The sequence below is a fragment of the Ascidiella aspersa genome, chromosome 1 (genome assembly GCF_963924565.1).
Source record: "Ascidiella aspersa chromosome 1, kaAscAspe10.2, whole genome shotgun sequence".
Lineage (NCBI taxonomy): Eukaryota > Metazoa > Chordata > Ascidiacea > Phlebobranchia > Ascidiidae > Ascidiella > Ascidiella aspersa.
In genome coordinates this window covers 13,092,250-13,118,595 of record NC_139447.1, presented here as the reverse complement: position 1 = coordinate 13,118,595, position 26,346 = coordinate 13,092,250, and the positions used below count along the sequence as shown (strand labels likewise).

Here is a 26,346-nt window from a genome sequence, read left to right as displayed (position 1 = left end):
GACGTTTGTTCCTGTGACTTTATTACACAACCAGTCGGTCGCGAGTCTTAACAACTTTTGATCAATTGCAATAAAAACATAAGTTTGCCACACCTGGTATGAAGTATTAAATTAAAGAAACAATAATTCATGTCTAAGTTTAATTTCTATTTTATTATGCATTGTTAAGTCACAGACAAGAACATTGTATTTAACGAATACTAGCAATTGCATTTCATAGCTGTTTTTTCTTATAAAGTTAATATGGGTTCTTGTACGTCGAAAGTTGGAGAAGTTAATGGTAAGAAATTTAGTTTTTAGAGTTTTGAAACACATCTAGTATTTTTAGTATTACTTACAACTTGATGCAGAGCGGTCTGAACGGCATTGGACGATAAAAAAGAGAAGCATTACATTAAGATAGAAAATCTAGTACTAAATTGCATGGCCTTTAGAAAATTGACTGAGTCCGCCGATATTCTAAGAAAGCTAAACGGCTTCGTCGGGTGAATCACTGGTTTATAAAAAGAACGCCATTGTGTAGTAATGCATTATAACGGACTCTAGCCATATAAGACTAAAATTAGAACAACATCAACGGAATAAAATCAAAATAGGTCAAAAAATAAAATGTCGTAATAACCTCCAATTTAAAATAAGACTTAAATTGTCAGAAAAAGGCCTATACAACTATTTACCTAACACCAAACGCCAACCCTAGTAAATCTCTATCTTATCTACTTAAACCCTTACTTCATCACTAACTACCCCAATATATTCAACCCTTTTTCAATTTCTAACCCCACCCATTTACTCATCACCAACTCCAAACATGTCAAACCATCCCTAAAACGGCTGATGCCAGACCGATGGTTTCCAGACGTTACACTCTCCCTAAAGCTTTGGCGTTACTTTGTCTATTTATGCCTTATTTCAATAAATTTAGAACTTTTTCTTCAGGTTTAGGTCTTATTAAGCTCATTCCGTCATGGATATTACTAGGCCTACATACTTGGGTTTATGTTGTTGTTCTTAATGCTATATTATTATAGATTATTCTGCTTTAGGCATTGTTGCCTTGTTAGTCTTATTGTGTTCCCATTAAAGTGAGAAACATCCAGCTAAAAGTATATCAATCTGCTTACGTATGCTTTGTGCTGCTTCTATAAACTTGTGTTCGCATGTTTGTCACATTTTTACAAATATAATTTTGTAATTGAGGTAAAATAAAGAAGTATACAACACTTGAGCAAATATTTTAGACCTGGGTTGTCCGTAATGCGTCCCCATATTCTATTTAGGTGCGGTCCACCACAGGCGCGGATCCAGGATTTTAGTTTGGGTAGGGCCATGACATTTTTTATGATATGACGTCACAAAAGTAGGTCATTGCGTGAAGCCATAATTCAGGTAAAAATAACATCGGCTGTGCGAACAGACAAACTCGTGCAAAATAACATTATTCTGGTTGTTAAACAAATCATTCCGCGTAGCGCTATAAACAGACCTTTTGAAAGCACGAAAAAGTAATAAGGTTAACCTGTACAGTTGGCCGGTTTCCTAGTTTGACTCTGTACGAAGAATATTGCTGAAATGCACTACCATATCTATTGTCTACACATCTTGCTTTTTCCCTAAAAGGCGAGAGCAACCGCACATGCCCCCCGAAAAAGGGCCGAGGCCGCGTGGCAATAAAACCATAGCGTTGTCTGCTGCGGTCGGCTGCATGTGCTTCTTTCATGACACTTCTATCAATTTTTAAGTTACTGTAATTGTTTTTTGCCAAATAAGGTTGCTGAAATGAGCAAAACTCTATGCAGAGTTAATCCTAACATTGGATAGGTTATTGAAATCGTTACACAGGGTTCGGCAACCTTTTTGTAGTCGCGGGCCAAAACTCAGAAAAGGTCTCTGCGGGCCGCACAACATATGTTAACTGAGATTTTGTGTTATTACGACTTTAGAACAACTGTGAATCAGGTGGGTCTCGGATATTTTTTGTACTTAAAAACGTGTTAATAATCAATTTTAATGAGGTTTTGTTACATTTTCCAAAAAAATGGTTAAAAAATCAGTGTCCATTTTTTTAAATATCGTTTTCCGTTTGTCCGCGACGCACTTGGCAGCCTTCCACGGCGCAACGGTAAAGAAGCGCTGATCTAGTTCAAAAAGAGCATCAAAATATAAACACATTGGATGTAGAAAGATGATTCGGGCGAAGCGCAAAATTTTTTCGCATTTACACACTTAAAATGGTCAAAAAGGTATTTCAAAAAACTCGTATCTAATTTGTCAAAGAGGCGGCGGGCCGGATGAATTATATTGGCGGACTGGTTCTGATACAGATTTGCATTAACACTAAAAAGCTTTTAATTTTGCTTGGATCTAAGTTTGTTTATTATATAATCGAGTTCAGCGTACGGCCACGCTGCAAAATCTGAAAAACGCCGATTTGCACGAGTTCGCGAAACGAATTTTGCAATTTTTTTTTAACTATTTACTATATGGCGCCATCAGCCCGTACACCACTACATGGTTTAAAAATATGTCCTATTAAAAAAATAAAATAAGTAAAAAAAAAATAAACAAATAAATAAATAAAAGACCATAGTACCTAAGAGGCGCGAAAATAAGCTGCTTTTAAGTTTAAAAAAGTGTTCATTTTTTTTAGTTTGGGGGGGGGGGGGGGCATGGCCATATCGCCCCCCTCTTGATCCGCCCCTGGTCCACCACTTACCAGTGTTGTAAACAAGTCATAATAAAGTCGCAGTCAAAAACGACTTAAGTCAATTAAATTCATTTAAAAAAGTGACTTAATTGCAGTGCACAGTCAAGTCCTATTAACAATTGCACGCTTATATATATGTTTTTCAAACTAAAATCCTGGAACCCCCCTGGTTTTACGTGGCAGTAATTTTTCCTAAAATTTAATTTAATAGATTCTGCGGCACATTGGAATAAGTTACAATGCGGTCCATTATAATAAAAGGTTGGCCTGTTATTGTCTAAAAATTTCACACGTGATGTGTCGTGTATATTTATACTTTGTGGATCCCTGTCATATCGCAAGCGGTGTTCGTTGGCGTTTTGTAGTTAACTGTTTACATTTAGATAGAAACAAACATCGCTTACCGAACGTTTGGTTATAGAGGTAGATTTGTTAACTCACAGTTAACTAGTATCGACTGATGTAGCGACATGTATATAAAGAGCTCCGTTTTTTTAAACGTTTTATTATTACATGTTCTTGCGACACCCCCAAAAAGGATTGCCTATAGGTCTAACTTGTGTCAAGCAGCGCAAACCAAGCCTGGTCAAAACTTTCTTTAATCTAGAATGTTGCTTTTGCCTACCATACTCTTTGCAATTAATTAAATAGTGTATAAAGTGTTTTGTGGGACTTTTTTTAGAAAGCGAACAGCGCTCGCCACGCCATTCCTTGGAATCGATTGAGGATGCAACCTCGGAGCGGAGGTCGCAGTTTTTGGCCAGTGAGATGTTTAACAACATATTAAATGAACTTGATAGAAACGAGCTGGACTCGACGAGCGAAACGTCCGCTTTTAATACAGACTTCAACGCGAAACGACTATCTGAAATTGCCGAACGACTGTTTCTAGTAAGCACGTTTATTTGCTTTTATTGGACACTAACAGTGAAAAAACAAAGCCGATATTGCTGAATTATTGTAATACAACCGAACCTAGATTTATTAAACAACCTAACTTAGATTTTAATAGTAATAACAAAATAATTTGTTAAGTACAAAATAGAATCTGTGTTAGTTATTATAGGCTATTAAATAAGAAAAACAACAATTTGAAAAAAAATGATTTACATAAGGAACACTGTTAAAGGTCAAATAAATTGTTATAAAGAAAATATTTTACTATCTATATTGTAAACATTTGGAATGATTGGTTTGGGGGTCAGGCGCGGATTCAGATGTGCAGTGAATGAAGCATATATCTTCAACCTCCAACTGACTCTAGTTTGGAGAGGAATGAAAATATTTTAGACGTGACGTCACAAAGAAGTGGCTCTAAAACACACTGGCTGTTTATGTTATTAAAGTTTAGGATTGGAGAACGGTTACTTTCAATACAAAACTGCATATTAAAGATGTTATTAAATTATGCAAAGAGAAATAGCGACTTTATGTCGTAAGTCAAAACTTAAATTTTGAAAACCGGCATTACAATTTAGATTTTACAGGGTGCCATAGTCACGTTTTGCAATACAAATTAATTTATTCTATTTAATAAAAAATATTTATTTATATTTCCCCCAGTTTAAAAATATTAAGAATTACTGGGCTAAATATTTAAACACCAGGAGCCTTAAAAAAGTACAGCAAACATGCTTATCCTTATGCTTGGTAAGTATACTTACTTACTCGACGCGAGAGCCGCTCCTCCAATTGTAAAAAAGAGCCGACGTACAATTTTAACCTTTTTTTCGCATGTTATTCACTAGCAAGACCTGAAAACATATCAGACCTGTGCCGTTGAAATGGGTAACGAGAAACCGATCGAGCTGGAGTCGGAGGCAAGACGGAGAATGCAAAAACACCGGGCCTCCATAACGCAGGCAACATCAGGGCTAGGTGGAAACTTAAAACAACGAAGAAGTGTGGCGGCAGGCATGCCAGTGGATATTTCCATTTTTGTCCCAAAGTAAGCCTTTGTTTGTATTTGTATTAGTAAGGCAATTTGGCTCGTTCGTTCTGTTCTAATTTTGGACATATTTTTTTGTTTATGTTCTTGTGTGGACTCCTGTTTTTTTTCATTTTTCAATAAACCAAAATTCAAAATAGTTTAAAAACCAATGCCCCAGATTTATGGTTTGCATTTAAAAAACAGTTGCCCTTCAGTTTTCCATTACTCTGAGTTTCGTAATGCGGCCTGTATATGGTTTTAAAGAATGCTTTTACAACGCTTTCGCAGAGAACCCGAACACTTACTGCACAAGCTCCCGATCATTAGCGAAGAAGAGATGGCGAACAACAAGCAATCGAGTTCCAGCCAAATCGAAGCCACGACTGTCCAAACACTAAGCTCCATGCCAACCGACTCCGCCGAGTTGTGCGAGAGGTACGCGGAAGCCATTCCCTTTCAAAGGGTGTTTGTTTCCGGAGAAAGCGAAGACTTCGCACTCATGGTAACGATCACTAGTCCTTGGGTGGTTTAAGATTTTAAAGCTGTTTTCTATACTTTCCACAGTGAACCACGTAGCAAGGTCAAACGTATTAAAAACGACAAAAAATGGTGGGCGTGTTCGTTTTCATCTGCACGCTCTTATTTGGTCAGGCGTCAGCGGCTAATATCTGCTAATGAAAAAGATCAACATTACGATTTCAAACTCCTCGTACGAGTTTTATTTTAAACTACCCATTTCACTTGCAGGAGATTCACGATTCTTGCTTAAGCATGATTCACGCCCTTCGCACTCGCCTATACTACATGCGTCTGGCAAAGCAAAACTTCCCCAACCTCGTCGCAAAATTCACAGCCCAAGCGACCAACAACAAGCTGAAGCCTCCAATATATCCAGGTAAATTTTAATATACGATTTTTTAAAACCTATACAACGTTCCTGTGTTTCTTAACCTGTGGTGGTAGTACACGAGGCTTTCCAGGTCTTACTAATTTATTTTTTTTAGTGTAATATTCAATAGGGAACGTTGCGTTGTTTTGCACAATGTAAAATGTGCACGCCAAAATGTAAAAAAAATGTGCGCACATTTTAAACTGCCTTCAAAAATGTGCGCACTTTTTTCACAATGTGCGCACATTTTTCTAAAAAAAAGTGCGCACACTTTTGAAGGCATTTTATAATGTGCGCACATCTTTTGTACGTTTTGGCGTGCACATTTTTGCGCACATTGTGCAAAAAATGTTCGCATCCCCGTCTCGTAATGTTGTTGCGGCTGTCGTAAGGTATTTTTTCTATTTCCACTTAAAATCTGTAACCTGTGGTTAACACTGGAAGCGAGTTGTTTTTAATTATTTAACAAACAAAAGGTAATTATAGCATACGTTTGTTTTAAAACAAGGTGATACACAACGACAGTAAAACGCCACCAAATGTTAAGCGGCAACAAAAAGTTGTAAACCACTGCCAGATAAAAAAAGAACGCTATTCCTAAATGACGTTGAGCCCTTTCTTACATCCTACTGATAATTTATAAAGTCCCACATAAAACCAATTTGGCATTCAGCGACCTATAAAATTTTGAGTGTCAGAAAACAAAACCTCAAAACTACGCATAATTAAAAATAGTTCTGATGATGCATCCCAGACTACGGCAATCCGATGGAAAAGCTACACCTTCCCCAGGACGAAAAACACTGGCAAGTCACGACACGGAAAGGTGTGGTCACCGTGTTTGACTCGGCCGCAGACAAGGAAGTTCGACTTCCCGATATGAAACGAGAAAAATTCATCACCAACAGGAATCTCTTGTACGCTTTGGTTGCCGATGGACCTCTGTAGGTATAATAGTTTTATTTCATTAAAGTTTGTTAATGTCGTTTTAAAGTTAAAAAGCTTTGTCAGGATATTTGTTCTGTTGGCCAAAATCGGTATGAGTTATAAATAACCGTTAAACACGTAACATTATTCTGTCGTTATGCACACAAAGTATTGGCCATAAGCCCATAACCATGTCCAAATATTTTTACTATTACTCGTCCTTGTTTTTCAGCAAATCGTTTTGTTACCGACGTCTCTCATACCTAAAGAATAAATTCGGAATACATCGGCTTCTCAATGAAGAATTAGAATTGGAAATGATGAAGAACCCTGATCGATCTTGTCGAAGAGACTTCTACAACGTCAGAAAGGTACAGAACAACGTTAGGTTTTCGTTTTCATATATGCCGTAATTTTGAAGTCGTTTAACAGCTTAGTTGGTAACTGCAGACTCGAACGAAAATATACCTCTGCTGAACGGTTATACACCGATTTTAGCGGGCCAAATTTCAACTGTCTCAAATACAAATAGATGATAAAGAACAAACACCTTTTTTTATTTTTCCCAAGTAAGATTTTTTTCCGGTAAATTTACTAAAAGTTACCAGAAGTCACAGCATGTCCATCAGTATATCTTATGGTAGCCTTACAAACCTCAAGCTGCAGTTTGTAAAGTTGCACAGCTTGTCAAATACGACATTATATCAAATCTTGTGCACCACAAAGCACTGATTTTTAATAAAGAGTATTTTTCACTCAGGTAGACACACACATCCACGCTGCGGCGTGTATGAGCCAAAAGCACCTGCTGGGCTTTATGCAAGAGAAAGTGAAAAAGGAACCAAACCGCGTCGTACTGCGAAAAGAGGGCAGGAAAATGACATTACGCGAGGTGAAAAGTTGTGATGAAATGAACGTGCTGCCTTTGTTGTCATTTACTTGAAAAACGACCTTCAAACTTCACCCTTTATATAAACATATCGTAGGCCGGTGGTGTTCAAATGGCGGATTCAAACCGGAGCCGGTTCTTTTCAATTTTTGTATGGATCTTCCAATGTAGTTTTAAAAAAAACTTAAAAAAAAAAAAAATTACCTTTTTAAGTAAGGGCAATGCTTTGAATAGGCTGTTGGACCTTTGTAAAGAGTTGGTCTTGTTTTTGAATGAAAAGGGTCAAACTAGTACCGCTTAAAATTTATGTAACTTGGCTTTTCTTGCTGACTGTTTTACCAATTTAAATACGACGTAGAAGCTCCAGGGCACCATGAAATCTAAAGCATGTCCAATATGTTTACTATATTTGTATTTTAGTGGATCGTCATGTTGTCAGTTTTGGCTGTGGTGGATCATGGCAGATATCATTTGAACACCCCTATCGTAGGCCATGTAAACAAAGTTCTGCAAAAAGTATCCCGCAAAAAAAAGAAAAAGTATTAAAGCCCAAAGACTTTAAAAAGTTGGCGATTTGTTAAGACATCTTATTTTAAACTTTTTAAACCAACATTGAAACTACAACCAGTGCAGGTTTAGCAATTTTATTACCCTATTTTTAAGTCACCCTTTAACTTCAACTTAACACATTTCATCTTTTTTATTTAACTCATTATAGGAATACGGGGGAAATAAAATATTTTTACTTAACTTGTGCTTGTACTACATAATAGGTGTTCGAATACTTGCAGCTCGACCCTCTGCATCTTAACGTCGATTCGCTCGACGTACATGCGGTAAGTAGACTCCTAGATACAGCAACAACACAGTTGTATTTTAATTACTACGCATATAAAATGGCATATTACTTTGGAATAGTTTTTTTTGTTGTTGTTTCATCTGACAAACATATTTTTTATTCAGGATCGCCAAACGTTTCATCGATTTGACCGATTTAACAACCTGTACAGTCCTATGGGGGCATCCGAATTGCGAGAGATTTTTCTCAAAACTAATAACGATATCAACGGAGACTACTTCGCCGAAATCATAGGCGTAAGACTTTTAATATGATAGAGGAAAGAGGCCTAAACCCATTGTGTTTAATATTCTTTAAAAGTTAGATTTTGTTTTCGAACCATTGAATTTTTACTGGTGTCGCCTCTACACTTCATTTTGTTAGGATATCACAATGGTTTGAAACCAATTTAACAGTTAAAGACAAAAGGAATAAAATGTTTGATCGAAACAATAACATAAATTGCCAGTCCTACAAAGTATGTTCGTGTAATGCATGATGTTTATGAAAACCTTTGTTTGAGATAGGCCGGTGCTTTGTGTGCCTTCAGAAGTAATTAATTTATCGAAATCAAACTGAAAATTTGCCGCGTTGACGCCACAATACTTATTTATGCAACAGCAAATCGAGCAAAGTCTGATCGAACAGAAGTACCACCTTCTTGAACTTCGACTCTCCATATACGGCAAGTCAGATGACGAATGGCAGAATCTAGCTCACTGGTTTTGCTCACACAAACTCGAAAGCACACACATTAGGTGGCTCATACAAGTTCCTCGTCTTTAGTAAGTATATTGATTTATACTTAAAATAATTACCAAAAGCTTTTGAGTAGCAAATTGTTTCTGTAATTTAATATTTTTGAAATGTTACACACGTTCAAAAAATGTGTTACTCGTAATTAAACACAAGTTAATTTAATTTCCAGCGACATGTACAAGTCAAAAGAAGCTGTAAAAAACTTCGAGCACATCTTGGATAACGTATTTCGTCCAGTTATGGAAGCAACCATTAAACCTGAAAAGCACAGAGAAATCAGTCTTTTCCTCAGGTTAATGTTCAAGTTTTTTTGAAAACAAAATGTTAACGTTTCTTTAGGAAAGTTTATCAATTTGTATATCTTTTCATAAAAAGCGAAAAATGTTAGAGTTTTTTCTACAATAGGTGTGGCAATTGTGTTTTACAGTAGGCCGCAATAGAAATATAAAATGTTGCGCCGCGCCTCAAAAGAGAATCGTACATGCACACAATATAACGTCATACTGTGACGCTGCAAAACAAGTAAGCTTAAAAAGTTGTGTGTCGTTAAAAATGACCGCCGTTGTGTCTTTTCCAAACAGGCACGTCGTGGGTTTCGACAGCGTTGACGACGAATCAAAGCAAGAAGACGGCTTCATGAAGCAGGCGTCGCCCACCCCCGATGAATGGACGAGGGACACCAACCCGTCGTACACCTACTACATTTTTTACATGTACGCCAACGTGATGCGGATAAACCATCTTCGGCAGTAAGTCAGATGTCACTGTTACTCATTACGTGCCTAAAATAGACTAATAGCTTTTATATTTCATTGTATTTATAGCTTCGTTTTTCCACATCTTTTTAAGTATATTATAAACGTTTAAAATAGCTTTTCTGGTTATTCTATTTGTGCACAAACAATGTGATGACGCCTTCGTTAGGATTAATGACAGCAAACGAGCGTAGTGTGAAGCATGAGTAACGTCGATTAATAATACGCCACATAACATGTCATAGAAAAGTATTAACAGGTTTTCGGTGAAGTCTTGTTAAAATATAAAAATACACAACGATAAAAACCGACAAATGTAAACATTTTATAAAATTATTGTTTTTGATTTGCCTTATAGTGGAGATCTTGCCCATTTCATATCCGTACCAAAAAAAACGTCTCGTGTGATTTGATTGCTTTTTGTTATTAACTGTTGTTTCAGTTTGCGAGGGATGAACACTTTCGCCCTGCGTCCTCACTGCGGAGAAGCGGGGAATCTCGATCATCTGCTCACGGCATTCCTATTGGCTGAAAACATCTCACACGGACTCGTTTTGAAAAAGGTAAGAAAACGCTTGAAATATCATAACTAGCTCAAAAAGAAACATGGATGATGATGTGATCGACATTACTATTTTGAATTGTTGACCAAATATTTTCTATCCCTAAATATTTCTATTTATTAACTTTGGTTACGCTGAATCTGGCTTCTTTTGCCTCATTTAAAACAATAACTGATCAGTTTTTTTCAAATACAAGTAAAATGAGTAAAAAAACAATAGAATTTTTTCGTAGAATTGTGTTTTGTGAAAGCCCTTCGCGTTCTTATAAATTTCGAATTTAACTTGGCCACTATTTTTGCGAATTGTAATTTCAACTATAGAAGCCTAAAAGAATACATTCATTCTCAAATCCTAAACATCCGTTGCCAAAGTTGACCGTACAATGCCAGACCATTGCCCTTTCCTTGAAGGTGCCGGTCCTCCAGTACCTGTACTACCTTGCGCAAATCGGCATCTGCATGTCGCCGCTCAGCAACAACCACCTGTTCCTAGAGTACAACAAGAGTCCCTTCCCGGACTACTTTGCTCGCGGACTAAACGTGTGTCTGTCCACCGACGACCCACTGCAGTTCCACTTCACTATGGAGCCGCTGATGGAGGAATATGCCGTGGCAGCGCAGGTGGGTTACCCATAACAGTATGTTGACCGAATTCATATCGATTTTTGTTGGAAATAACTCACCTGAGGTAGGGTAGGTGGGTTATCTATATCGGTATGTTAGCCGAATTCATATTGTTTTTTGTTGGAAATAACTCACCTGAGGTAGGGTAGGTGGGTCACCTATAGCGGTATGTTGGCCGAATTCATATTGTTTTTTGCTGGAAATAACTCACCTGAGGTAGGGTAGGTGGGTTACCTAGCGGTATGTTGGCCGAATTCATATTGTTTTTTGATGGAAATAACTCACCTGAGGTAGGGTAGGTGGGTCACCTATAGCGGTATGTTGGCCGAATTCATATTGTGTTTTGCTGGAAATAACTCACCTGAGGTAGGGTAGATGGGTTACCTAGCGGTATGTTGGCCGAATTCATATTGTTTTTTGATGGAAATAACTCACCTGAGGTAGGGTAGGTGGGTTACCTATAGCGGTAAGTTGGCCCAATTCATATTGTTTTTTGTTGGAAATAACTCACCTGAGGTAGGGTAGGTGGGTTACTAAGCGGTATGTTGGCTGAATTCATGTTTTTTTCCGGAAATAACTCACCTGAGGTAGGGTAGGTGGCTTACCTAGCGGTATGTTGGCCGAATTCATATTGTTTTTTGTTGGAAATAACTCACCTGAGGTAGGGTAGGTGGGTTATAGCGGTATGTTGGCCGAATTTATGTTTTTAGCTGGAAATAACTTGCCTGAGGTAGGGTAGGTGAAACTGCACGGTGGTTTGTATGAAACAATTGTTTAGAGAGTCAGCGAAATGGTGTATTGTTTCTCTTTTTATTGGAGTTATAATGCGTTACGCGCTTATTAACAAATAAGTAAAAAATCAGAACGTATAGTTTTTTTTTGTACAAAGATATTTTAAGCTTAATTTTCCAAGTAGGCACCAACTGGCTACAAACTTGGTCGAACCGCTTAAATGTAGCGTTTTAGATAAACAGACGTTTCTGTTCTTCTTGACCCGATTGTCAGGTTTGGAAGTTGAGCGTATGCGACATGTGCGAGTTGGCAAGGACGAGCGTGCAAGTAAGCGGCTTCTCAGACGACGAGAAACAAAGGTGGCTTGGTGAAGACTACAGGTCGGTTTAATATGATGGTTTACCTTGTACTTTGATCGCTTCGAACATCGTTGGTTGCTTAAATAACTCAAACGTCTAATTGGTCGGTTTAAAAAATGGAAGTTTAATAAAGTTAGTTTGAGATCAAATAATACTGAACAGGGGTGCGCCAGAAAAACCTACCATATTTCAAATTGTTACCGTACCAAAGCTGTAGCAGTTTGACAGGAGGTTGAATTTAAACTTTGCAGGAGAGGTCTTACCATTTGTGTTTCAGGTTTTAGTTTTTATAAATAATTAATATTTTGTGCAATTTTTTAAAATTTTGTATCTGTATGTAAAATAAACAATTTAAAAATGTGGTAGGGTTTTCTGGCGCACCCTGTATAAATGGATGCGTTGGTACTTTAATAGAATTTTGCTTGAAGAACAATTTTACAATTGAAGCTATGCTGTATATTCAAACCAATTCGTGTTTGGCAAGTTCCAAAAGTACAGACAGGCAAACAAACAAATTGTAAACTTAAGGAAAGACGGTGCTGAGGGAAACGACATCTCAAAGACCAACGTCCCTGATATCCGGGTGGCGTTTCGGGAGGAGACACTCACCGAAGAGTTACGGCTCCTCTCGGCCGACTACCAAAACCTACCTTGGGCTGTCGGCGACTTCGCCAACAAGAACTCGAGCCAGCACGTCGGCATTGAAAGCACCTTCGCGCAGAATGCAGCTGACGCAAAGAAGTGACGCAGGCTTGAAAATAAAATCTTACGCTTTGGATGTTGAATATTTTCTTAACCTCTCGAGAGTTGCTTATCATTGTTTTTCACGCGATGAAAAGCGAATTATATTGCTTGCAAAGCCAAGATATTTGGTATCCTGTCGGCTTACCATGGATAATATAAGCAGGCTGCCAATAGAGACTGTTCTGCTTTCATACTAATTTTCCCAACCTTTAATAACTTTTGTTTTGTTATTTTATCTTTCAGAGCTCTGAAAATTGCTGATCATGTAATACGAGATGTACTTTTTATAAACTTTCAAGGTAGTATTTTTATAAAGAAAAACCTCTCTTTGTACTGCAGTTGTTTACTTGACCTATCAGTATCGACATGGCAAATATTAGGCAACTTAGGATTATCATAAAGCGATAACATATTTGTGACAAAATTACATTGTTGCGAATTTAAAATTTCCTATTCGAAATACACATAAAGTAGGTTAACAGCTTGATTAGGCGTACTTTACTAACCTACTTCAATTTAAAATAAAATTGTTTAAGTGCAAAATAAAAACCGATTACAAATATTAATTAGGTCGTCTAATCGAGCGAATTAAGCGCGTTTTTGGAGAGTACAGTGTCGGTAAGGCGCAAGCAGCAACTCAAGCGTAAAATGCGAACAGGAAGATTCCAGCGCAACACATAGCCAAGGCCGAGATGTTAACGTAGATGGCCGGCCACTTCTCCTCGTGAATGTCAAGCATCGCCTTCTCCATAGCTAACCTATCCTCCTCGCTTATTTCTTGGTGGTTGCTCTCCTCCAATCCGCAGAAGAGGTCGAATGCCTTTCTCAGAATAGATTTGTCCTCATCTAAGCAGTAAAAACAATTCAGCTACATTTCGTTGGCGCCGCTACTGGCTAACATACCAGTTTTAAGTTAACTGCTCGGTCAGATTGATTTTCCGTAAACAACCGACCGTAGTCAATTTGTATTAGTTGTATTCTACGCGAATTCACATTTCATTTTTTTTCCATAAATGTGCCCACAAGCGAGTTGCATTGTAGCCCTATCTAATGTAAACTACAATTTTTTAGTGCTGGCTGGTTGTGGAGACCTCAACCGTTTGTAGAGATGACCATGCGTTGTAAGGACTCATGTCAATGTCTTCACTTGATTGCATTTAGGTCCCTATTTTCAAACCAATTGGCATTTAGCTAATTACTTTACTTGGACTAAACCTTGTACCGGTACCTAAAAGACTCGACTTAGATATAGCGGCTTTTACCAACATTTTTATCGCAAAGGATACTTACCGGATATTTTGCACGGAAAATATTGCCAAAGCTTTACAGGACTTTAGATTCTGTCGTGTAACTTACTAATTATTATTTTTTTATTGGACAAGATATAAATTGTAAAAGGTAACTAATTTCTTGGAATCGCACATTGTCTTACATATTTTTTTAAATCAACTAATTTATACGACTTTGAATTTTTTAAATGTCTTACTATTTTATAACGGCTTATTACGTACGTTCAAAACTGGCGTCACTAACTGAGTGATTTTCCGAGCTATCCCGACTTTTCTTTTCAGGATTTTCTTCGTCATTGAAAGCCGGGTTAACATTGCCACTCTAAAATAAAATATGGCAGCGTTAAAATTTTCACAACTATAATATTTACAAATGGTATTGGGCATATTATGTGAAACCTTTTAGTATTGGGACTTTGATAAAAATGTCTATCTCGATTTGGCATTAACGTAAAACAATAAAATTTGATTTTAACTAAAAAAAAATGTTAACACTTTTAAAACAACTATATTACACGAAAAAATTAAACGTAAAAAATAAAATGACTGCAAGACCTTTTCCTTGATTAAATCCTGGACGTTCCACCGTTTGCGATTGCTGTATCGGTTCCAGAAGGTCAAGCGAACCAGCTGCAAAGAACCATAAAGATAAGCCTAACCCAGTCGCTTGACTTTCAGTTAACATTTGCTTCTCATGAAAATAAATTACACTTCATCCAGTGTAGCTTATATGGTTCGATTAAATCGCAAAAAGCCAACATGGAAGGCGTTCTAACAAATTTAGGTAGGACGAAATTACCTTGTTTAATTAAAGATAGACATAACAAACTTATAAAATTGCATTTTTGTTTCTTTGAACAGAATAGTTTTACTTTGCTTCATAAAATGCCCTTTTCAAAATAATGCATTTATATATAGGCTAAGAACACATTTTGGTCTGTTGAAAAAAAACAATATTTTTATTCAAGAATTAAATGAATAAATTCTGCATGAAAATACGGTCGTTTCGTTTATTGCAGGAAGTCCGAAGCAGATTATCTATTGCAGTAAGTCCGAAGCAGATTATTTATTGCAGGAAGTCCGAAGAATACCCTCCCCCTCCCCCTCCTAAATACGATTGTTTTCGGATAGTAGCGCACAATGCAAGAAAGTCGGGTGCAATACTCACGCATCTTTGATCTATAGGCGGCGTGACAAGAGAAACGAGGGTGGAGATGATAATGGTGATAATGAAAAGGATGATCGCAAAGTAAAGATAGTGGACGGTGAGCATCCTAGGCCGAAACTCCGGTTGGCCGCAGTTGGGAACACCCACGGCAAACTCCAGGATCATTCGCAGAATGCCGATCACCATGCTAAGAACGAGACCCCAGAACGTGCCCTATAGAAAAAAAACGTTGTCTGTGTTAACTAATGAAAAACAGAAGGGTCTAACCATAAATAACTGCTGGGTATACGAGAGATAAATGCAGCTCTTTCACAGATGCACCACGTAGAGTTGCCAAAATTGTTTATTATCATGTTTAAACTTTCACTTTCGGCTTTGCTTTCTAATTCCACAGTACTTAGATAATGCACTATGAGGCCTATGTCAAAAATTGACAAGCAGTTTTAATATAAATACCGGTTTAGCCAAATATTTCGCCATTGCCATTCTTAGAGGTCTTCAGGTGTGTCCTTATGTAAAAACAACAGCAAACACTGGGCTACTGTATTGCCTCAATCACTTGCAAAGAAAAATTGTTTTAAAGTCTTTTAAACTTGGGACAAAAGGCATGTTTTTTTTAACTAAAGTAAGTCGAAATGACGTTTAACGATAAGCTTGTCTAACATGTTGTTGATACCCCTCCCTATTAATGCGTTTCATTGGAAGAGCTTGGTCACAATGAGTATAGCCTATAACAAATACCGGTTCGTTGAGTCGTCCCCAGAACACTGCCATCACAAATACAGCCGTGATAGGCGGAGCGAGGAAACTCGTGATTGCCTGGATGTAGTCGAAAAGCTTTCCGTCGGCGGATGCCTGGATGATTGGGACCCAAGCGATGCTCACCCCAACCATAACCAACATGAAGAGTCTGCATAAAGTTAATAAAAAATAATGGAAATGGTCTAATTTTAACCTGTTTGCTAGCACAAACAAGAACGAATATAATCCAGCAACAATAAGTTTGGCAAACTGTTCCACCAATATGGCAGCATTTTTACAAAATACTTAGGGTTATGCTAATAAAACCTACCAGAAGCCTGCATAATTTTGGAAACGTTATAAATAAGAAAAACGTGACATCGTGAAACAGTTAAGCCTAACGTTCATCTAGTTGTAATAGAAAAATAAATTGAGCCTACCGTCCCACGATCATAAGTTCTTTTTGTGTCGCATTTGGCCTTAACTTTTGCCAGACATCACAAGTAAACAGAGTACTAGAGCTGTTAAATACCGAAGTAAGAGATGACATCAAAGCAGCAATCATCACCGCCAACAGAAGTCCTGGCAAGAGAGTTCAACTATCGTTTTAAACTGGTATATATTTGTTTGTCCAACGTATCGGCGTACAATTCAGAAAGCCTTTATCAGTGAATGACACACACGGCCAACAAGAAGCAAAATAAAATGACACAAAAAATGTGAGGGCTTTCTGAAATAGTTCGCCGAAACGCTGGATAAACAAATATATACCATAAGAACTTATCTTTAGTGTACTATGCTTGATAGCAACAGTATATTTAATATACGTTATAAAGAAGGGCGATTACTTTTAGACTTGGCCATAAAAGTCAAAATTTTGTCAAACATAGGCCCATTGTTCTTGCTAGAGAGAGCGATTACCGAAAACGTCTGTTTCGCGAATCCTGGCAGATACACCGAACGCCGGATACGATGAATATCAAAAAGGACGTTTTGTTTCCAGCGCCGTACCGACAGGTGCTAAAAGATAACCTCTAAATTGCGAGTTGTCTTATCGCTTTATATTTTGAACGTTGTTTTATCGCTGTGAATTTTGAACGCGTCTCGCACATTTTTATCTCCTTTTTTCTTATTGTGATTTTACTTTGTGTCTTGTTGGCTTTGTGTCCCTGACGAAGGCTTGCCGGATAGTAAGCCGAAACGTTGGTAGAAAATAATATATATTGCCAGAGGAACCTGTTTTAAATATAGGCCCATGTCAATCAATGACAAAATGCACAAATATTGTTCATAAAGTACCACAAAACTGCAGCAAGCTTTTTGAAATTGTCATCCAGTTAAAAAATTGATTAAAGTTTAGTTTTGAATAACATCCAACAGCATTTTAAAGGTTTTATATTTTTATTAGAGCAGTATACGTGAGCCGCCAGAATTAACCACACAGGTCTAGATTGACGCAACGGGCTCTGCTCGAACTTCGTTTTTGCTTTATATACTTTTGTGTATCTTTAATTCGGCAAATAGTATTAAACAGTGCTCGTTGTTAGTTTTCAATTATCCTATTTGTTGTTAATTCGCACTTATATTTCTTATTTCCATAATAAGCCAGTTCTGTGTTAATTTTTTTGCCCGTTAATTTGTTTGTGTTTCGCTATAGGGTCTTATAGTTAATAAAAAGAAATAGTCAATTGAAATCTACTTTCAAAAACCTTTTTATCACTCATGTATATTCATTTTGTTAAGTAGTCGAGAGCTGCGTGAAAGTTGAAGCCAGGGCGGAACTACTATATTAAGAATCTCATAAAGGTTTAAGTATACGGTAGTGTATTTTAGACATAAATTAATTTATGATTCATGTGCGGTCCAAGTCAGGTATTTTGTAAAACTTAAGTCCATAAGTAAAGTCTTTTTGAATAAATAACAAGTCATGTCCCAGTCAAGTCATAATTAGAGCAAGTCGATTCCAAATCAAGTCCTTGTCATAAAAAGTACCCGTTAAGCTATTGAAATTGGTGAAATCTCCCGAATTTGAGCAATGCCCCAACTAACAAATAACGCAATATACAGCACGGAAATTGTTTTGTGCGTAAATATCAGGATAAAAAATCCACTTTCATAAAAAAAACTGTTTAATGATAACACTTAATGTTAACCCAAATTATTTGTCCTAAAGACCTAAGTCAAGTTAAGACATTTGTTCAAAATACTTAAGTCAATATTTTTTTCGGGTAAGCCTACCTTTTAAGCCCACCGGCATAATGAAGAGTACCAACTTGGCGTAGGCGTAATTGGTGCAACCGACAGGTGATCCACATGCTTCCTGGCACGTTTCTGGAGTCGCGCACGCAATGGAGTCTGAAATAAACATTATAGGCGTTGAGCTTGTGCTGCTGCCTCTGCAGTTTACATAAAATGCTTCGTCCTTTGGGTAAAAATTATATAAGGAGGTTTTCATAAGAGAAATGTTTTTATGAGAAAAAAGTGTCAAGAACGGCAAATTGAAAGCTTTAAGTTGGCTTTTTATGTCGAAACTTATATGCTGTTTAAGTTAATCGAACTGGGTAAATTACAATAGCAAGTAGCAGTACAGTCGGAAAATGCAGTCAGATGAAAAATAGTAAAGTACAACCTGATGATGGACACGAAGCAATAAAAGGATTGTAATGAGTGCGACATTACGTGCGTAAAGGTTTTTACAGTATGATTCGCTTTTTCACTTATTTAGATTTTTTAATAGTAGCCGGTTTATATTAAATATAAATAATCTTTGGCAGAACTGTAAAAGAATTGCGAACTTACTGGGGAAAATTATTCTGCTTATCATTCCCACCATAACCATCATGTACATTGGAAGAATCTTGAGAAGACCGGCCATAACACATCCACCTTTGGCGTGGGAAAGATCTTTTGCCGCCAGTGTTCGTTGAACAATGACCTTTTTAACATATAAAAACAAAAGTTTATTTTTTAGCCCATATTTCTTTGCTCTAAATAATTAAAACTTAAAAATCGCCAAAGCATCTGAATAAACGTTAGTTACAACGATCGGATTGTAATGTTTTTGCTAAGAATCCCCGTAATTTTTCGTAACTGGAACGCAGGCAGCATATTACCTGATCGGTGCACCAGTACCAGGTCGCAATTATGCTGATGCCAAAGATCATTCCTGGCCACGGCAAATCGCTACCAATTGGATCACGAAACACGTGAAACGCGTCCTCTCTGGGAAGTCCACAGGTTGTATTGTACGGTCGCACGTCGGGAATCGCTTCGAAGTATTTAGGTTCCAACTCATCGTATCCGCCGATGTATTTAAAGGCTGGGCAAAAAAGATGTTCATTTTCGATAAAAAATTAGCTTGCCGAACTGTAGTTAGCATACAATATTTATATATATATACTTCTACGGTGTATTTCGACAAAATTTGAATCACTCTAAAATGATACAGGTTTCGATCTTTTGCGCTGCTCGTTTGAGAGGTATTTGAACGCGAAATGGAGGAGCAGATTATTCTAATATAGAATTGACGGCAGAATAGGACAAATAAAATAAAATGCGGTTTAAATCTTTTAGATATTAAAACGTAAAGCTCTTGGTTTATATTAGTTTTAGAGTTTTTTAGCATTTAACTTGCTTGTGGCCATTCTATTCTCATTTGTTGAATTAAAACCAAAACAGTTGACACAAGCTTGAGCCTATACTTAAAACAAATCAATTTCTTTACTCAAGGCTTTCGCAAACACATGACCTTTTAAATTATTTTAAATTATTTTTTTCGCAAAAGTTACTCACACAATCCCATCATGACTAGACCACCGATGAGCATGATAAACGTCTGCGCAGTATCGGTGTAAATCACAGCTGCTAATCCCCCTGTTATGGTGTAGAGGCCGGTGATAATCAGTAAAACACATATACCGAGGTACAAGTTCCAGCCAAGGGCTTCTTGAATAAAGATTGCACCGGCAAACAGATCAGCCTGTAAAAATGCATTTCAGGTGGTTCCACAATCTTGTTTACTTTCTAAACCAATAATGTAACAATTAAACTTCAGCCTTCGTTTTGAAAAGTTGATTTGTAAAATCCAATTTGCTGAAGCTCAACCCAAGGGTGGTGCACTTAGTTCGCACTCTGATTGTTGTTTAGACTTTTTTTATATTTCTAGGGTCATTTTCAAATATAAGGTACTTTTTCCAGTCCGTATAGTTTACAAACTTATCTTGTGGCTACCAGCGTGTTCGTGACAACTATAAGGTAGGCATAGATATGTACAGTGAGAGATGTTACATGCACTCTGTAAATCGTTACTGTACCGAGATCTTGGTGAAGATGTAAAGGATGAGCGAGAGAACAGATAGAAAAGTTCGGATTCTTTGACCCCCAAACCTTTCCCTCAAGTACTCGGGCATCGTCACCACTCCCGATGCGATGTAAATTGGCGCAAAGATCCATCCCAGAAGCAGCAGTGTCAACATCGCCTAAAACATAGTTTCGTTTAAGTTTTAAGTATATATGAATTCAGGTTTTTTTTTTAAGGTTTGGTTTGGGTGACCGCTAAGTAGTTTTAAGAGACCGCAAGTGTTTCATTTAAATACCAAAAAATAGCCATATTTGCTTAAACGAATTATTTATTATTTTTTGGGAAACCGCTGGAAAAATTTGTGGGACTGTTTAGGTCCCCCAAAACACCTTAAAAAAACACTGCATATGATGCTAATATAAGGGTTGTGTTAAAGGGGTGGATCTAGGATTTCCGTTTGGTGGGTAGAGCCACGGACATTTTGATAAAGAGACGTCCCAAAATAATTCTTCTCAAAAATATCTGCGGTTTGTAGCGAACTGTTGTGCAAAAATGCAGTCGAATCGCGTTGAATGCGAAAAAACAAATTTATCTTGATCAAATTGACAAAACTTGCAATTTCACAGGCTAAGCATTCGTCACATAAGATATTTGCAACCTGCTATAGTATACAAATCGCCCCCTTGGGCTGAATATACTATCTTAAAACTGACGAAAACAGATAGAAGTATGGCCCAACCGTGAAAATATAGTAATTAACACATCAAAAAGTTGGATCTTTGAATTATATGACGTATTATAAAGAAAAAAGTTTCATATAGTACAAAATTGCGCCGTTTTGGAATGGAACATATCCTAAAGCCCAACCTGGAACGTAAAATACCGCGTCATCGCTTTCAATGATTTACTCAGTTACGTAAACCGCCTGAAATCGCCGATTTCATGTGCGATCACAACAAGCTGTTCGTTTGCTGTGTCCGCTATTGGGGGCTTTGCAAACATCGCGTGATGAGAACACTCCTAGAGGGCCGGTTAATTATTCATTGCTTTGGAGAGAATTCTTGCAACTGATCCACGCAACCGGCAAATGCCAGCATACATCATGTTGTCACACGGCGTCAACAAAATCAGCTAAATATAGTTTAAACAGTGGTTCTTAAATTTATATGCACTGTCACCCCTTACAGCAATGCATACATTATTATCATCCCCCATCAATCAAACGTCAAAAAACAATCTTTGAACGTGTTGTTTTCCAGTTGTTCCGTGCGTAATGCAGCCGAAATCTAATGTATTTGCGCGTGGGAACATGGTAACCTGAACTATTTCACTGACGATATATAGCACAGAAAATGGCATTCTTATCAATTAATGTTAGAGCTTTAAAATATTTCCTCATTACCGGTTCTTCGATGTATTTTCGCGTAAAACGTGTAGGATGATAAGATCGGATTATGAGCTCGTTAAGATGGAAAACGTCGTTGAAGAACAAATTTTAAAGTGTTCATTAGGACCTATGAAAGTAAAAACCTTTTTTCTAATAATTAGTCGGTAGGTTGAGCTATACCAACATACGTTGTGTGGTACGTGACAAAGGTCATGTGTGTATGTGATAAATCTGTCTACCCCAGACCTTGGCAAAATGGATCTGACCCGCCCGTGGCACAATTTTTTTAAATACAAACCAGGGAGACTTTCTACATGTTTGGTTGAAATATATTTCTTTTGTTTTGCTCGTAAGTTCCACGCGTTTTCGGGCGTCTTTACAGACAAAAGTGACCTCTGCATTCCATCACTCTTCCAAACGAAGGTTGCCAAACTAATCGTAGTAATTATAAATGGATTTGTAGCGCTTCCATTAAAAGTACTCCGTCTTAATAACATGATCAAATATTAGTACAACGGCCGTTTACAACTTCTAAAGCATACCGATTCACATTTAGCCAAACTAAATTTAATTAATACTTTGTTTGTGGTTTTCCCGATATATACCAGCTTTGCAATACGGCCATTGTATAGCAAGAAATGCACGGGTAAAGCCTAAAACGCAATGTAATTAGTTCTGTGCAAATTACTTATGTATTATAACCTTGAACTGGTGAGCTAAGGTTGAATGTACATATCTGTTCTCCATGCGAAGTCCCCCTCCAAATCTAAATTAAAGTTTGCATGTTAAACCAAATAGTCTCGATTAATTCGCGCTTTGCGATGCCATGTCGCCTTCAAATCTTCTTCAATTGTACACTTGCGCACAAATCCCAATGTAATAATTTTTTTTTCCATAATTGTTAATAGCTTTATAGTATGACGTCCTTTTGCGTGAATTTGATATATTATTCCTGACGTGACGATCCGCCACAACATTTTATGTCTCTCTTGCGGCCCGCGGTAAAATTAATTGCCCACCCCTGGCCTACGCGGTAATCAAGTGATATATTGTAGGGAGTTTCGAAACTTATTTTAATACTGACAGCAGATTGTTTGGAATTATACTGTTAATTTAGATATCTACATTTATTATGTTTTATCTTAATAGGGTTATATTTATATTTCATAAGCAACCTTTTATAAAAGTAGGCCTATACTGTTTTACGTATTAAGCGAGCGTTGCTTTTTGCGTAGTTTGTAAAGTGATCAACATGTGTTTATATATTTTTAAACAGGTTTATATAAATTAATTATTTGGTTTGGAAAGTGTTAATAAAGGGAACCACTTTTGTGATAAGGAAAATAATCAAGCAAAACGTCTTTGTGTATTTTAATTGGAGCATTACATCGGTAGTTTTACGCGCTAAGATTTTATTTGTTTGGAATATTCTAGCCGTAGAAACGCAGTTGCCCGATAAATAAAAGATACTTATATAATAATAAAATTGTTTCGATTGAACTATTTAAACAACAGGGAAATGCCACCCGTTTTATTTAATATAGATAGGGAGTCCTAACTTTTGTCAAGACTTAAAAAAAGTTTAGATGCCTTTTAAAATAAATTTTTGTTTCTGTTTGAGCGACAAAACAGCTCTCGAAGTCACGTATTCTATGACGTCTTTTTTTGACGTCACCTTCAAACAATTTCATACCAACACTGGTCAACAAGAACAACGACTTTTCAAGGGGCACCCACGTTAAAAAAAACTAACAAGACCTGCTGTAAAAGGTAAGAAAGAAAAGTGACTCACATTCCACTCAAACGAGCCCTGGGCTATGCCGCCAGCCGCCCCAGTCCCAGCAAGACCCACGAAATGGCCACTTCCGATGTTACTGCTAAACAGGGATGCACCGACCGGGAACCAAGTAATGTCTCTGCCGGCGAGGAAAAATCCGTTTATATTGGAACGATCGGTCCGACACATTGCCTGAAAAGTATGGTATTTTTAGCTGAACTACAAAAAAATAAAGAGTTTGATTCGCTATGAAGCCTAGCGTTTTTAGCCCTGCTTATACAAAGAAAGAAATCATGTACTGCGTTTGGTCAAACTCGGAAACGAAAATTCCAATCGTAAATTTACACCAGCTGGGCCGCGCGCTCTTTATACAAGATATGGACTTTACTGATTGAGAAAACCGCGTCGTGATAATGGTTTAAACTTTATACTTAGAACAAGGCTTACCAACTCCTGAGTCGCGAGCCAAAACTGGACTGCCGACTGTAGACGTTCACGTAGTTAGATTTATTAAGATTAGTTGCTAGCAGCATTGCTACAAAGTTTTGTAAAATTGGCAAAGGCTATGCGAAAACATTATTTATTGTAACTAAAGCAGGACTTATTAATGCTATTAATTTTTTTTGTTTCGTTTACTTTAGCTTAGAAAAATCAGTGAAGAGAATAGCGTCTCCAAAGCATCGCTTTTATGCTTACGCTTAGTATTTGGTTTGCCGCGAAAAAAAGGTTTAGAAACAGAGGTATTACCAACAGGGCTGAGGAGTCGGTTTAGCAAACCCGAGTCCGACTCCCGAGTCCGATTCCGGCCAAAAAATACACCCGAGTCCGACTCCCGAGTCCCGAGTCCGACTCCGGCCAAATGTAAGATTTTGTCGGGTCCCGAGTTCAGCTCTGACTCTACAGCGTGTATTTTACCCATTTACGTAACTAAATTAAGGTGGATTTTCTGCAATCCACTCATATTGGTGTCATAATTCATCCACCCGCATTACACGGTTTAAAAATATTTCACCATTTGCTATTACACTTTTCCAACTTACATTTTGCCTCCTTAACAGTTTTAAAATTTGATACTGCGCATGCGCACGTCGGACTCGGGACTCGGGTAGTTTTACGCGGTCTTACTCGAGTCCCGAGTCCCGAGTCCGTCTCCGGAAAAACAAATCGACTCCGTCGAGTCCCGAGTCCCGAGTCCGACTCCGACTCCGCAGCCCTGATTACCAATAACTTACCCATATTCCCACACCGAGAATGCACACAAAATAAGCAACGATGACTCCGATATCAGCCGCTTCAAGCCCCCCGGCGTCCGGAAGCGCTGGTTCCGTGGACATCTCTGCAGTTGTAGACATGCTTTTCCACTTTCTAATCCTATTCAAATTAACCTGCCTACGTCGAAATAACACACAACGAAATCATAGCTTAAACTTCAAGTTTAAGCCTTAAAGTGTCATGAATCAGTCATTGATATAAATTATTCCCATCCACACATAACAGAACTTGCTTTAAAACCATTATTTTAATCAACAAAATAAAAGTCGTAAAAAATACAATGAACAAGACTTCTGTTTTTAGGCTACAGTCACCTACCTAAATCAGCCTTTTAACAACCGTTTAGCGACAAATGCTAATTTAAAAACATCACCCGAACACCGTTTCCCACAGAAATAACGCTTACTTTGCTGTTTTCGGGCTTTACTTGGATTTACTGCGCTTTAAACTATTATGCAACGCTGTTTGTTTACCAACATTACAAACAGTCGTAAAGTCGCTATCGAGTCAAAATAAACTGCAATAGAGGAAAATCTATGACGTGACAATAAAATATGACACTTTGCAGACGCTAACGATTGATACGTTTGTCGTCTATTTCCAGGTATTCCCAAGATCAGACTAAATCACTTTGGTTCAGATTTCATGAGCGTGTCTTAGTTTAGCAGGCAAAGTTAAACATTAACCTAATTAAACGTTTCATATTTAACCGTGATATCGCCCGCTGCACCAGTGACGCACACTTTCTACTTGGTTTAACTAATTAAACAATGTGGTTAAATACTTAAGTTTGATAATTACTTAACGGGCATAGGTATAAAATAATAAACGAGGAACCAAACAATTGTATGGAAGTTTACTATTTTTGATAGAATTGCCATCTAAACAAAATATTGAATTTTGAGAACACAACAATGGTAAGTGCTACATTTGCATACAATTTGAAGTGGTTGCTCTCGTAACTTAGCACACAATTAGGGATAGGTTCGACCTTAGTACCACATGTGGTGGTTTTATTAGCCTTAAATGATTTAATGCCTTACAGGCATAAAATGGCGCCCACGTTTGCACAAGTAGTTTCTTGGCCTATATGTCCTTTCGAACTGCGTTAATAGGCTTGACTTGCTTTCAAATTTATATTGCTTCTGGCGGTTAGGTTTAAATGGCGAAATAATTCCTGCAGTTGGCATTTTTTGTGTGAATAGAAAATCTTAACTAACGTCTTGCACAAGATTTTTTCTAGACCCCTCTAATATTATATGAATTTCTCTCATATAAATAAAATACATCGAAACAAATCAAGCGTATTTCGACTTAAACAACTGTTAAAAACTTAAAAGCATAAAATTTTATACGAGTTGCGTTTAGAGTTTTCACAGGTCTGTTGAGCTATATTATAAAAATAATCGAGCGCGCATTTTGCGTCAACTCGGTTTTTATGCGTCCATCGAATTTAATTAACTTTGCCTTTTAATGGCATAATCTTTGTTATTTTACTATCCATCGTAAGTTTTAACCGACAAGCCCAGCATGGCCAAAATATCTGTGTTTTTTCTTAAATAGAGATTTGCTTTGCTTATGCATGGATTGTGTTTGAATGGTACATTTATTATAAAGAAATATTATACGCAACCATAACTGGCCAAATACTTCCCAAACAAGAATCGGAGTCGGTTTGTTAAAACTAAATTAAATGA

At 37.4% G+C, this 26,346-nt stretch overlaps 2 protein-coding genes across 2 annotated transcripts; one reads left to right on the top strand and one right to left on the bottom strand.

Moving 5' to 3' along the window:
- The first annotated feature begins 243 nt into the window (after positions 1 to 243).
- Positions 244 to 12,716, top strand: LOC146167609 (AMP deaminase 3-like). The gene is made up of 17 exons (XM_083386138.1): positions 244 to 280; positions 3,390 to 3,598; positions 4,456 to 4,655; positions 4,926 to 5,139; positions 5,385 to 5,532; positions 6,281 to 6,470; positions 6,686 to 6,824; positions 7,214 to 7,345; positions 8,116 to 8,178; positions 8,306 to 8,437; positions 8,802 to 8,965; positions 9,109 to 9,231; positions 9,521 to 9,688; positions 10,137 to 10,257; positions 10,668 to 10,877; positions 11,886 to 11,992; positions 12,500 to 12,716. Exons 1-17 carry the CDS (start codon positions 244 to 246, stop codon positions 12,714 to 12,716), a joined length of 2,574 nt encoding a protein of 857 aa, XP_083242264.1.
- Positions 12,717 to 13,352: 636 nt separating this feature from the next.
- Positions 13,353 to 24,729, bottom strand: LOC146167608 (sodium/glucose cotransporter 4-like). Its single transcript, XM_083386125.1, has 13 exons — positions 24,610 to 24,729; positions 23,393 to 23,569; positions 20,227 to 20,391; positions 19,706 to 19,892; positions 19,027 to 19,232; positions 18,713 to 18,848; positions 18,152 to 18,268; positions 16,354 to 16,495; positions 15,914 to 16,082; positions 15,173 to 15,385; positions 14,560 to 14,634; positions 14,227 to 14,326; positions 13,353 to 13,561 (listed from the first exon to the last, which is right to left on the bottom strand). Exons 1-13 carry the CDS (start codon positions 24,727 to 24,729, stop codon positions 13,353 to 13,355), a joined length of 2,016 nt encoding a protein of 671 aa, XP_083242251.1.
- Positions 24,730 to 26,346: the final 1,617 nt, after the last annotated feature.